This window comes from Leptosomus discolor, chromosome 15 (assembly GCF_034619465.1).
Source record: "Leptosomus discolor isolate bLepDis1 chromosome 15, bLepDis1.hap2, whole genome shotgun sequence".
Taxonomy (NCBI): domain Eukaryota; kingdom Metazoa; phylum Chordata; class Aves; order Leptosomiformes; family Leptosomidae; genus Leptosomus; species Leptosomus discolor.
This window is the reverse complement of record NC_141405.1, coordinates 897488-911878: the sequence shown is the minus strand read 5'-3', so window position 1 is coordinate 911878 and position 14391 is coordinate 897488. Positions and strand designations below refer to the sequence as shown.

At 43.3% G+C, this 14391-nt stretch overlaps 1 protein-coding gene across 2 annotated transcripts in view; it reads right to left on the bottom strand.

Moving 5' to 3' along the window:
• Positions 1-390: 390 nt before the first annotated feature.
• RAB11FIP4 (RAB11 family interacting protein 4) overlaps positions 391-14391 on the bottom strand; it is a 124097-nt gene continuing 110096 nt past the window's right edge. The window contains exons 4-15 of one of the 2 annotated variants that reach the window (XM_086473604.1): positions 13731-13954; positions 9847-10038; positions 8196-8330; positions 6675-6710; positions 5652-5751; positions 5138-5241; positions 4439-4579; positions 3826-3907; positions 3422-3559; positions 2784-2942; positions 2284-2427; positions 391-507 (exon numbers count right to left, since the gene is read on the bottom strand). In XM_086473604.1, coding sequence (XP_086329730.1) covers positions 391-507; positions 2284-2427; positions 2784-2942; positions 3422-3559; positions 3826-3907; positions 4439-4579; positions 5138-5241; positions 5652-5751; positions 6675-6710; positions 8196-8330; positions 9847-10038; positions 13731-13954 — 1572 coding nt within the window. Of the gene's footprint in view, positions 508-2283; positions 2428-2783; positions 2943-3421; positions 3560-3825; positions 3908-4438; positions 4580-5137; positions 5242-5651; positions 5752-6674; positions 6711-8195; positions 8331-9846; positions 10039-13730; positions 13955-14391 lie in introns of those variants that run through there. The other variant, XM_086473605.1, reaches the window with a different exon arrangement.

Genomic DNA, 14391 nt, shown 5'->3' with positions numbered 1-14391 from the left:
CAAATTCCTGGAAGAACAAAAGAACAATTCTTGCTCCTAAAGTTAGGGCCACATCCATACGTTTCCATTATCTTTTTTACCTTTATAACTAGAGGTAGAGTCATTTTGTCCAGTATCTAAAACAGCATGATCCAGTTATATTGTTATTACATTAATATACAGTATCCATCTTATCACAGGTATTGAAAGTGCATGGAAAAAGTCTAACCAAGCCAATTCAATGACAAATAACAGTGTACCAAACATCATATAAACACACCCGCGCACCCACACTCACACGTAGTGTATATATATATTTATAGATTAATTTACAGTATCAGAGTGTTGTTTAGATCCAGTGGCATGTGCAGAAATATCAGGCAGTTGCTGCTTTTCCTTCTCATACTCTCTTCAGTTCTTTATTTCCAAGATAGATGGGTTGTGGTCTAGGATTGCCAAAATGATCTTGTCCATATACTGCCGCAATCTGTAATTTATCTCTTCCTGTTCTTTAAGGGCTTCCATGAGCTGAAACACAACATTTCAAAGTTACTCTTGAAATATTCTCACTACTTGACATAATAGCATGGAATTCAGACAGGTGAGAGACTAGCACCTGCTCAGGATCACCAATTTCCTTTTGGGACAGGTATTCTACGTCTAGCTCCTCCCTGTATTTGTATTAGAAATGATCTGTATGTTAATGTTAAAGATCTTTACTATTAAGGAGGGCGGTGAACAGCCATCACCAGGGATCTCTTAGCAGGTCACTTGCAACAAATTTCCCCTCTAACACCCCAGTCCATCCTGCATCCACAGCATGGATGAGCTTCCTCATCTCAGTGCATGAGCTTCATGACACTCAATTTTTTTCATATCTACCAAAATCTAAAGCACTTTGCATGAAAAGCTGCTGAACAGAACAAGGATTTCAGTGCTTTGCACCGGGAACAATATGGGCTGCCTCTGTACCATGTGCATACTCTCGCTCTCAAAAAAACCTACTAAAAAAGCCCAAAACAACACAGCTGCATAATCCTCAAGAACAACCCACTGAATATTCTCTGTTCTATATTAAATACATGTGTTTCACTAGACCTTTGAGCTGCAAAAGGCCACTCAAACTCTCCAAAGACGAAGACCGCTTGCTTTTTATACTCTGCATGTTTCATGCCAAACTGACAAAGCTGCCCAGGAGTGTCAGAGCCCCAGATCCTCCTAAAGAAAATGTGATTTGGGTTTCATGGGCCTTCATATCAGTCCCACCCTGAATCTGCAGTTTCTTACCTTCATTTTGATTATACAGGAAAAACGGCACAACGAGAAAAGCTTATGCAGGTCTGAGGTTTACTAAGCCTGGGCCACAGCTGTGAGGCACCTTCCTCCTTTAGAGGGGGCGTACTGGGTATTCCTTGCATAGGCTAGAGTCATGAGATTCAGAAGGAGAAATAACGATTTTTCTTGACAACAGCAAAAGCCCAGTTTGCTTTTATCTAATCAGACTTCAACAATTAAAGAGCCTTTCTTCACAGTGCTCTGGTTCAGCAGGAAACTCGAGTATGCACTTCACTTCAAGGGACTGCCCAGGAGCTAAGGTGAACAGGGTCATTCAAGTACAGATTGGGTAAAAAGGTCCATCTCAGGACTCATCTTGAAGAAGAAACAGGAAGTTCTGTCCAGAAAAAATAAAGCATAAAAGGCAAACGGTTCCTTTTAATCTCCTTCATCACTAACCTGTCTTTCTCCCTGGGAGCTTTTACACATCCATCAGCCTGATCTCAGGATCTTGTCCTGGAGCTTATAGGAAGCTATTCCAGTTTGACTCAGCCCACATACAAACGGATCTCCTATAATATCTTCCAGAGCATTACCAGACTATTACTTGCACACTACCTACTTTCTCCGAGAATTCAGTTCTGCTACAGGGAATATATAGCTCAAATTTAGATCCAAGTGAGAGCTTGTTACGGAAGTAACTTTGAACTAAATCTAGAACAGAAAGTAAAAATGTCATAACATCACGATACCCTGTAAGATAGAAGATGTTAAAATAAATCCATTGTAAAACAGTTCACCAAGATGCTAGTAATCCCAATTTTTGAGAAAGACAACTGGAAGAGCATTATTAAAAGCAGCATCCAAAACCAGTTAGATTTAAGGCAATCTTCTAACACTCTTGAACTCCTAGCAAAGCAGATTTTTCTGTTGTTCATTTGTCAGCTTCAGATAGTTCAACCTTGACAGTTAATTAATTGAAAACTGCATTATTTTTGGATGTAGCACTTGATTAAAAAAGCATATTACCTCATCTCTTGATGCAGAATCAATTTCAGCAGCCAGCGACTGGGCTTTTGTTTGTGTTGCAAAGAGATTTTTAGCTTCATAAAGACTAAGACTTAGGATCTGTCCATTAAGATCATCATTTTGGTCACGAAGTTTCTGATTCTCCTATTAAGGATGGAAAAGACATTGCTTTGTAGTTCTTCCTACAAGGTTTCATTAAAAAACAAATAAATTCTTAAAATCACAGGTGGCTTGGATGATACATGGTAAGGCTGCAAGCTATCAGCAGCTCTCTTACCACTAGTGACATGTCCTCCCTGCCCGAATCACAGACACTTCCTATGTGCACAATTTATATCACCTGTGCAAGTAATTCCTAGACTGATGCAATGTGGGTCTTGTGCTTGTGTGGGAAGGGGGGTACAAAATCCAAAGGCACTCTGCTAGAGGTTGCAGCTACGGGCATTTTTCAAAGCCGTCCTGTACATTTCACATGGATCGAGAGGCCCTTCCCTGCTCACCTGCTTCAGCCGTTTTATTTCATGCTCCATTTCCACCTCTCTGGTTTTGGCGTTGAACTCACTCACACTGGATGAAGAGCTTCTCCCACGTCCAGGACGCTCACATTCCAGCTTGTACAGCTGCAAGTGCTCCAGTTCTTTCCGCAAGTCTTCAATGAGCTGTGGGCAGGCAAGCAGGCCATGTCTCGCCAGCCCCTGCACCACCAGCCCGCCCTGGCAGCAGCCAGCTCTGTACTCTCTCACACAAGCCCTCTGTGAGCCCGGCTGAGGCCAGCTAGTCCGACAATACAGCCACTTGCTCTTCTATGGAAGCACAGATCACTTCAACCGCTTCAGAGCTGGAAGCGGCTCTGATCTCTAAGCTTCATGTCTGAGAGGCACAATTCCCCTTGCAAACATCGTAAAGGAAATGTTAGGGCACACGACCAAGACTACAAGCTCTCAAAGAGTTGTAAACCCTTTGGGTCAGGGATTGCCATTTATTAGGTATTCTTGCAGTATTCACCACCCTACGATACCTCTCCCACAGAAACAGAATCCAGTACTACATTCACTGGATGCTGTGTTTGCAGTGTTTGTCCTGTCTTCCATGCAGATGAGATGCAGCTGCCTGGTTTTGCATCCCTCTTCACACCTACCTCCTGCGTGGCTTCCCTCTCCTTGTTAAATTCCAGTCTGTTCTGTCGCAGCTTGTCCATCATTCTCTTGTACAAATCCATCTCGTCCTTCAGTCGCAGACTAGTATCTTCCAACCTATCTGACATGCGTTGCCTTTCCTAGAATAAATGGGGAACTTCATAGCTAGCTTGCAAGTGCATGAGCCATCTTCAGTTTTACAACACAAATCTTTAGACACAGCTGATCACAAGCTGGCATGTGTTTCAGGGCATTCCTGCCACTAAAGGTGATCAATGTTCCAATCCCATTAATAGTGCAGTTTAGGGAAGGCAAATTAAAGAAGCTGGGCCAATCACTATATGAGTTTGCTCTTACATAAATCCAGCTGCTGTTAAATTGCTCAGGCACTTGGGAGTTTTGTTACCTCATCTAATCTCTCCGTTTGTGATTTCAGTCGTGTGACAGTGCTTTTCAGCTCACCATTTTCTTCTTCCAGTTGCTGAACTCTGTGTCAATGAAAAAAAAAAAATCCTACAGCAAATGCCTCTTCAGGAATGCAGACATGCAAAACAGCATGCTCTAAAAAGCCATTTCACTTGCACTTGATAGAAAGACCAAATCTTTCTAATTTTAGCATTTTTTATCATGAGCTACTGGGTGCTCTTTGTCTGTTTGTTTTTAGGCCCAAGAAGGCTACACTGACCCTCCTAACAACAGGTATCTAAAAAGAATTAAGAAGGAAGAAACAAATGCGGACACAAGTGTTTGCTACAGCTGGTCGCAATTCCCTCCTTGAATCCACGCCAAATATCCAGCTAAGCTGTCTACATGGGCCACGTGGATTAAGGCATTAGTATAAAGCATCCTCCAAGCTTTTGGGCATTAGACATGCAACCGCACAGCTACCCTACAGAACTACTAACCTGCAACCATCTGTGCACTGTCTGCTTGTGACCAGCCTACGCTTACAGGCAAAATAAAAATGAAGAAAAGAAGAACTTGTACTCTGTTCTGGGTGGCACCAAGATGTTTGTTACCTGGTGTTCAGCAGTTCAATTTCGGTGCCTTTCTCTTTTTCATACTTGCTATATGCTTCTCTATGTCTCTTTATCTCTTCTTCCAGGGTCTGTTCTGCTGATGTTTCTTGGTCTTTCAATAGTTCTTCTAGCTCATGAACTCTAAGGAAACCAGATCTCATTTCAGTAACAGCTTCACAGGTACTTTTTAAAAAAAAAAAAAATTTAAAATGTGCAACTTCACTGTCTCTCTCTTTCCTCCCTATTCCTTATTTCATTCTACTTCACCATCTCTCTTGGCATTTAACCTCTCCCAGTATCTCTCCTGGTAATTAATCTTCCCAATAAGCATAGTATTAAGTAGTATTAGTTCATCCATAATTCTTTCAGTCTCAAGAAGTTGGGACTGTGACACAGCTTTCTGCTCTTGCTATATGCAAGAAAAAAACCAAACAGCGCTAACCTCTCTCAGAAGAGCTTGCTCTGTACAAGTCAGTAACATCTCTGTACTAAGAAACTTGCTTGGAAGGTCTCCACTTACTGAAAATTCAGCAAGGCAGCCCTATTCCACTTGGACTTCTCAGATGAAGCCTTATGCTATCTGTCAGCATTAAGGCAGAAGACTTGGTCATATTTTACATGTAAAGATGTTCCTTCCCTACAACTTTGTCCTAGCTTTGCTCTGACATGACAAACAGAACTGGCTTTGTGCTTTATTACCTGTGAACTAGCTGTGTGTTCTCTTGCTTCAGTTTGCTCTTCAGGTCACCATTTGTCAGGCTATCGTTCTCCAGTTCTGTCACCTTTTTTTCTAGGTACGTTACCTGGAAGGGGAAGCGGAAAAGAATTGAGAGTTTGAATCTCTCTTCATACACCTCTTTGTTGGTCCTAACTGGCAGTTAGCTATGCTACCCTTTTTAAAGGGGGCATACTTCCCCGCAGAGCCAGCAGCGAAATTAAGCTCCAAAATTCTGAGTTCCCCAGACCCTGCACCTACCTTGAAGGTGATCAACGCAAATACACAGTAAAGAAGTACTAACACAATGCCTAGATCTGTACTTGCACAGTTCTTCCATTTTTGTGAAGCAGTCATAGTATTACTGGAGTATCAAGGACATTTTGAACGAGCTACTTCAGACACTGGTAACTGTGAGCAAGACAGCTTCCTCAATTGATGCATGTCTCCAGCAGGATTTTGTTGGGCACGTTAATTGCAATGCACACAGCTTCTCACCTTCTCAGTGATATCATTATCACAGGAGTCTATACTGTCTCTGAACAGGTCTTCTGTGCTGCCATTACTGCTGCTGAAGTTACTGTTGTGGAAGAGCTGTCTGAAAGATCAGAAGGATAATTATTTTGCTTGATGAGGATGGAGGAAAAATAGTCTGGGTATTGTCTTATAGCCTGGCTTTGCACTTCAAACATCTGATGCTAAAAATCTGTGCAATTATTGCAGTGATAATCACAACTGTTTAAGCACAAGTCTTACAGGAGACTGGTGACTAAACGAAATACTGAGCACAATCAATGACATTAGTTCTCGGGTGTGAGTTCTTTGCTGCTTTTGATATGATCTGCCACCAGCATTAACATAGTTTAAAAACTACTTGGCCTTACTCACAGTATGTACTGAGTTGTATTTGCCTTATTAGAAATTTAAAATAAGGTCACCACTGTGCACTGGTTGGTACGTTAATCTAGAAAATTTCATACCATAAGAGCTTCTTTAAAAAACAGAAAAAAAGAAATCTCAAGCAGTTCCCACTACAGAATAATGTCAGAATACGTAACGCTGGAGATTATCTAAAATATTCTTGAAACTTACAGCCCTCCCCAGCCCGGGGCTGGTTCATTCAGTCAAAGGAAGATCACAATCCTGTACGCCCTTTTTAAAGGGATGCTCTTGCTTTCCTTTGCATTTTGGCAACAACAACAACAAAAAGGCCCACATTATGAGGGTGAAAAAGCAATAGCTGGACTGACGGAATAGCAGTATAAAGGAAGAAAGTTGGCAGGCAAGGAAGCATTTGTGTTCTTAACAGAGCTCTTTCCACTTCAAGGGCCTGCTCCAAGACTAGCAGTGGCTTCTATATTCTGCAACATCCCTATCCAAATATAGGTCCCTTCCCTTGAAAACTCATCTTGGCACACTTTTGTTTTCCTAAACTTATTCCTCCTTTCTCCTCCCACCCCCACTTAGGGAACTGTTACAGCTGATTCCACAGGTATTCATAAAAAAGTTGAACACTCTTACCTTCCAAAAGCTGTGCTTGATATTTTCCTGTTAGGGCTACATGGACACAGAAGGAATGATATAAGAATTAAACACTTATTTGATCACTGTTGGATTCAATCTTAACTTAAACTCCAGCTGAATCACACAATGAAACATAATATTGACTTTTTTAGTAAAGTAAAAAAAGGATTCTGTGAACAATGTTCTTAGACAACTTGATCAAAAGCTGCAGTTACCAACAATGTGAAGATGAGCGAAGCCACAAATTACTGTGATCATTAATAAGTCAATTTGCAAATACTGTTACATTTAGCAGAGATTTGTCAGTGTAAATCAGAGTGAAACCAACATTAGAAACACCACAAAGGGACATTGAATTAGTGATGGACTTTACTGGATTCCCAGTTTCTAGATGATTTTATAAACGGTTAGTTTATCCTTCCCCATGACACTTCCCAGTTCAGCACAGGAACTAAGATGCTTTCCATTTTTACAGTTCCCTTTTGCAGCCAGAAACTAGTATTATCTAAATGAAGGACCAGACTCCCGACCAGAGCACTAGAAGCAAATCAAAATAACCAGATGCATCTCTTGATAAGAGGATGCCGCACCTCTGTGTGCACACAGACACACAGCTCTGTCCAAAGCATCGCTCTCTTTCAGCCAGGCACATACAGCCTCACTCATAAAATTACCAAAGCCCTAGCCTGTCGTGGTCTGGGTGCTAGCAGACTCCTTCCTACGGCAGGAACACTGTTCATATCAACTACTATGCTGCTGTGTCATCACAAGAAGAAGCAGTGCAGCGCTCTCTGTGCCAAGGATTATGCAGACAGGCAAGACTTCTATTCAATTTCTAGGGGGAGCTAGAAGCCCACCAAATGATTTCCTTCAAAACCCCGAGATGATTGTTGGAAGCACTGAATTCTTTCCAAGTGCTCGTCACAGTTTAGAAGTGGATGGAGTGGCAGAGATAGAAACGTAAGGAAAAAGCTGAAATTGCAAAGAACCCCCAAAATAACTTCCGCCATAGGATTCATCATTTTTTCAAGTTCCCTTGAGGACAAAAAAATTCCCACAGGACTGAAGTACCTCTGCTGACCAATAGCTTTAGGAGAGGTGTATGTGAAGCTATATGCATTAGCTAAGGATCTGCCAGATCACTCCTTCCCACCTGGAGAAAACAGCAGCTAACTGTAGATCTGCACTAAACAGCACAGCAGAGGCCACTTCCTGGGAAAAATTCCTAGAAATACCACTCTCACTCTGCAACCAAAGAGCTCACTGGTTACAACATTTTAGTTTATTAATGCTGTCTGCACCTTAAGTCAGAAAAATACTTACTAGCTGATGAGGAACAGCATTTTGGGGTCAGGCTAGATGTCAAGGTCTGAATTTCTTACTGTTTTGTAAGAACAACACAGGTGTAAGACAGCATGGGATCCAGGGAAGGAGAGGGCTCTCTCTTCCTCTCCTCCTGCTGCTAGCTAGTCCCGTTTCAAGGGGGCATGGCTAAAAGCAGTGCAATAGGCTGCTTACCTGTTTGCTTTCAAGTTTTTCAGCCTGGCTTCCAAATCGTTGAGTAGATTTATCTTTTTGCAGCACTGTGAGCAGTAAACATCCAGTAACTCGCTGTTATAAACATGCCTCATTTTTCGGGGTGTTTGGCCAGCACTGTTTGCAGGAAAGGAGAGATGTTACTGGCTATAGTAACCAACTCACAACAGGTTTCACTCTTGACTGTGTGTCTGTGTGTCAGAATCACAGATGAGGGACTTGGGGAACCACCTCTAACCACAGCTCATCTAACTTCGAGCCGGTGCAAAGAATGCTAGTCTTCGGGCAAGTCTACCTGTCCGAGTTGAGGCTTTACAGAGGACGTGTTCTGGGTATCAGTGGAAAGAATCAGTTTGGGTGACTGGAAGAACAGCAAAAGGTACAGAGAGTCCATGAGATGCATGTAGCAAAAGAAGCTACATTAATATGTTCCACCTCAGCAATGTTCCCCTCTCATCTTGCCCATCTTTCCACTAGAGTTTGGCATGCAACCTGAAGAGTCTTTTCCCCAAGAGAAAGACAGGAAGATGAAAACCAGTGTGATCTGGTAAGAAGTCACACAAACCCCCTCAGGCAGTAGGACGGAAGAAACCCTAGAATGAGGAGGAAGGGAGAAGGGGACATAGGTCTAAAGAGGAGATAATAGTAGCTCTTGGCATGATAAAGAGAAAATAAACTCAAATAAAAGAGAGCAATCATGGCATGAAGTGCACAGAGCCCCAGGAATGAGAATGGGAAGGGCTGCATAAACCTGAGGAAATAAGGGATGAAGGACATGAGCCACCATCATGAAAGGGCAGTGGAGAGAGGTGCTGGCTCTGCATGCATGACAGAGGTGGCAAGGCTGGATTGCAGAAGTGCTTGAGACAGAGGGTAGCACGTGGGGGTTGCATGCAGAACAGAGGGATGCAGTGAGCTTGTCCTGGGTCAGCAATGAAGCACAAGACCTTCATATGCTATTGATCCAAGCAGACAAATCTTCATGCTCGGCTCTTCCCCAAACTCTGCTCACCTATTCTCTTGCTTGGGGAAGGGTTTTAAAATCAGCAACTGACTTGGCCACAGGATGTAAGGGCTACAGAGACTGAGGTCACATGCAGGAAATTGGTGGATTGCAGTGGCATTTCCAGCTCCTAACAGACAGCAGCTACTTGCTTATGTTCTTCAAAACACTCCAAGTCAATATGGATGCTTGTTTCAAACGAAACCCTGTCTGTATACAGCACTTTACAGGTTAGTGCTAAGGATTTGTAGCATCAGAGAAACAGCTCTCCTGCTGGTCTTCTCTCCACTGTATCCGGGCTGGTGTACAGCGCTAAGCTGGATTCCAGCTTGCAGCAGGTAACTTCCAATACTAGCCCCTAATTGTGAAATCTACTGTCTGCAACAGAAATCTCGACAACCAAAACAGCCCAGTTATTTCAACAGAACCCAACAGAAGTTATCAGAAACAACATATTTGCTATAGCTCTTACTATTAAATGTAGTCTGTCATTTTCTGAGGGCAGAAAATGAACTGATAATATTTTGCTTTTAGGGTGAGCCTATGTAACCAGTGTAAACTCTGATAAGGTCACGCATGCTCAGAGAAGAACAAAATTGAAAAATTGTTCGTTAATAAATAAGGAGCAACCTGGAAGATACTGATGAGCCAAGGTCAGAGTAGGCGTTGGTTCTGGTCTCATCATCAGGGCATGGGCTACTGGGAGTAAAATCCACATCATCTCCTTCCCCATAGTCTTCAAACTGTTCTTCATTACTGATCAGAGAGGCGGTGGAATAAGTTGAGAGGTCAGATGCTGCAGAAGGGTTGTGCGGACTTGACCTGAAACAAGAGGTCAAAACGTCTCGAAGGCCGACTTTGATAGCATCTCACCTCACATGGAATCTTCCACCTTTACAGCTTGTCCCCTCATTTGAAGTTGTAACCCACTTACTTTGTGCTTTTAAAAACCTAAACTGCTAAACATATCTGATCTGCATTTGACACAGTGCCTTGGAAGACAGGAGCATGAGAATCTATGAACAAGCTACTTGTGAGACAGGTTTGGATGAACACAAGCCATTTCACTTTAAAGAGCACTCCTCAACAATCCTCAGTCATCATTTCCACATGGTGGCGAAGACCGCTGCTTATGGGACTTCTGCTCTGAACACAGGAACTGTGCAGACAACTTCAAAATGCATGGGATAGACAGAGGAACATGTACAAGACAGAGACTGCTGCTCTATTCCACAGAGTTTCCCAGTAATCCCCACAAACCCTCTCCCACATCCCATGAGTTCCAGCCACTCTCTTTTGTGGGGTCAGAAAAAAAACTTCAGCTCACCACATGCCAGAGAGTCACTAAAGCTACCGATGTGACCTAACAGAGGCTGGGTTCCTGCCTTGCCTTCCATCATGCCTAAATGTGTCTTGCAGAGTAGATACGTATCACAAGAAAAGGCTGCTTTACTACCAGAGAAGAACCTAAGATAATGCCAAACAGGTAGGGAATGGCAGGACTCCTGTGACCTCAGAGAGGGCACATAGATAAACAGCTCAGCAGAGCCAGGCACCCTAGGAAAGCAGCTAGCAGAGCAGTTTTGGGCAATCTAATAAACAGAGCAAGTTCGCTGCAGAGGGTGCACAGTGATTCTCCTGCCCAGAGTCCAGACTACCCTGCAGTTGTGCAGTGCACTATCTTGCAGAAGCAGATAGTTTACACAGGTTTGCTCAGCTCCCACCTCAGTCAGGCATTCAAACAGACAAGCCAGGAAATTCACGTACAGGTTCTCATAAACAAACTTTTCCCTACAGAAAACACATATTGGAGGCCTGAAACACACGCTCCACTTGTGAAGCCCTGGAGTTGCCCGACACATTGCTGTTCCTACTACAAAGCAGAATCCAGTGGCTCTGCAATACAGACAAGGCACCAATTCAATCTGCTGACACTTTGTGCAGGCTAGGTTAAGTTTTTCACTTCCTTTGCTTCAGTGCACAGTGCTTGTACCTTCAGCTCCACTAGGTGAGCCATGGGACAGTAGCTCCCAGTTGATGATGCTCTCCAGCAGCTCAGCAATATTACCCCCTAGGTTTCTTTTGAGTCTACCTTAAGCCTCTTAACCGTGCCCTGCACTTTTGGAGGCAGGAAGATTCCTATTCCTCTAATATACACTTGTGAGCTGTAAACAAGAGACGCAACAGTGTTCCTTTGGCATACGGTGCAGGCATTATTTGCATATCCTTTCCCTCCAAAAGCAATTAGTAGAAGAGGAAGCCTGCCAACGTTTCAGATGTATGCTCTTTTGTTTCTCCTGTTTTGATGAGATCCATTTATAACCTGCATTTCATTTATCCAATTCACATTAAAAGAAATTAGGGCAAGCCAAGCCTGGCACACTATTAAAGGATGAAGATCATGAAGATAGGAACACCCATACTAGAAACAGATCAAACTTATCTAACAAGGCTCCTTGGCTGGGATGGATCAGTGAGAAGCTCAACACATCACACTAACATCTATTCATAAAGAGCTGCTGTGCCACAGACACACTGTGTATTGGTAAGTTTCTGGGTGACTATGATCTGTGTAACTGCAACTGCCATTTGCATTCTCAATGCTGTTAGACCAAGCCAGTTTAGGAAGAAGCTCCTCATAACAATTCCACCAGGGATGGAGGTAAATGACCAGCCCTCATTTGGGATGATAACATATAATTATCCATAAAGTCCACTCTCCAGTATAATAGCCCTGGAACTTCACCACTTGCCAACAGACTAGAGTGCAGTAGCCCATAATCCCTCATGCATTGCCTGGCTAAGTTTCTCTCATGGCAGCTATGCAAACAGTCACCACTGCTGAACCCACCTGGTAATGCTGCTTATAACTTTTACTGTGTAGTTACTTGTGAGCTTTGCCAAACTTTTATTTGTAGTTATTTGTGAGCTTTGCCAAACTTTAAACTGCTTGGGTTGAAACAGTCCATGCTCAGGGTAGATCCTGAACTAATGACCAGCTGCAGGCTGGAAAGTGTCTAGTCATTTTCAAGGGAATTGTTAAAAGCAGCTGGTTTTCCCCATTCTAACACTTTCTGAAGGAAGCTTTCCATTTTGTTTTTGGTTTTGGTTTGTTTTTTTAAAGCTATTTCCTGTTCTTCAGAGCAGGACTTCACAGAGGGCTGACACATCTGATACACAACCCACCTGCTTCTTCAGCAGCCAGGTATTGTGGTCTGGCCAAGGTAAAAGTTTCTATCGTGTCTTTTAACACAAAAGCATGAAGCTTCCCAAGTATTTTCCCACAGATTTATCAAAGCTGAGGAGGTCTTGGAGGATAAACCAAGATCTATTAGTAGTAGCACAGCAGCTCTTAGTAGTTCCTATCCCCCACAGAACGAGGGTATAGGATGCACAATGCCTCCCACATCCCCTTCACAAGAGCCTGAATGGCACAGCTGGGAGGAAAGATGCTCATTTCAAACACAGTGTGGGTAAGAGTCGGTCACTGCAAGGATGGGTGCTTTGAAGAACTGGGAATGGCAAGGCAAGGAGACAAGTTTGATAAAGAGATGATGAAAACTGGAATTATCTTGATAAAGTCTCTGGGATTGCTTGAGCAAATAGGAGAAGGCCAGATCTCAGCTAGCTGAGAAATTCAGGAGGAGAGTAGGAATAAGGCTGCACAGAGAGCATCTGAGGAGGCCCAGGAGAGAGAAGGAGGACTGCCTTAGCAGTGAGAGAAGCTCAAGAGGCACATATCAAGATGACAAGCTAAAAATAGGGAAGACAGGGCAGAGGCTTACAAAGCAAGCCCAGCTGAGCTCTGTCCTGTGGTACTGCATTAACTCAGTTCAAAGTAGGATTAAATCAAGTTGGGTCCTTTTCCCCCCAGTCAGCTTTTACCAGCACCCCCAGGTGCACACGTGGGAAGAGTCAAGTTAGGATTAGAGACACTCTTGTGTTAACAGCAAAGTATGGTTACACATGCACATGCCAGAACACCCTGGGTTAAACACAATTTACTGCTGCACACTAAAGGTTATGAAAAATTAGAAACACACATAGAATTAACTTGGTACATGGAGTTGCACAGCAAATCTGCAGAGCCCACATCTTCAGGTAACTAGATGTACAAAAGACATTCCCCATATTGCACTGCTTTGCAGGAGGTGTTTGTTTTAATTCCAATATATACAGGTTACAGGAACACAGAAGATCCTAAGTTTTGGGGGATGCTAATAAAAGTGATCCATTCTGATGAGACCCAACACTTTCACTTCAGCACACAACGTGTGAGTCCCACGAGTGCCCACAGAACATGCGAGAAGGAGCCACAGCTGAGACTGTCTAAGCCACTTAGAGGACCTGGACATCCATCTCCCTTACATTGTAAAAGGACATTAAGTTTCTAAATCCTTCAGGCATCCTCAGCCTCACACAGTAGGAATTAGTCACGTAAAAGGCTCCTTCCTCCCTGGTCCTTTTGCACATGCCTCAAACCCGGGCTGCCACGGGGCAAAACCACCACTCACTTGTCACCAGGCAGGAACAGGCCACCAAGCACACTGTCCTTCTCCTCGCTCCGACACACATCGGAGGCCTCCGAGCTCTGGGCACTCTCAATAGCACTGTCCATGTCAGACTCATGGTGAACTTCTTGCTGTGCTAGAGTCATCGCGTCGTCATCAGGGAAGAGCTCCGACTCGCTGTAGGCGCTTTCGCTGTCCAAGTAGGCACAGTCCTGGATTTCACCACCCTGGCAAAAGAAGAATTGTGAGTCAATTCAGATCATCCTTCAAGGCAGTTAAGAGGATACAGCAGAAGCAATAACCCACTCTCTGGATGCCCTGGTAAGCAAGAATGACACTCAACAAGAGCCATGAAACAAAAACGCTGACCTGCTTTACAAAGCTAGTTCCTGTAAGCCCCTAAGGCAGCTTGCACCTTCCAGAAGGCTCAAATAATGTCTCTGACTCTTCTATAGGAGAGACGGATATAACACCCAGGTATGAAACGCAGTCAGTTTTGCCTGCAAAACATTTACTATCAGAATGCACTTCAAGTAATAAATATCCCCAAAGTTTTATAATAAAAAGAAGCATCCTTCGAAAGAAGGTAATATGTGAAGTCACTGAGAGTTAGTCCTGTGATTAATACTACTGATTACTATTTGATAATCAAAAGCAAGCCAGG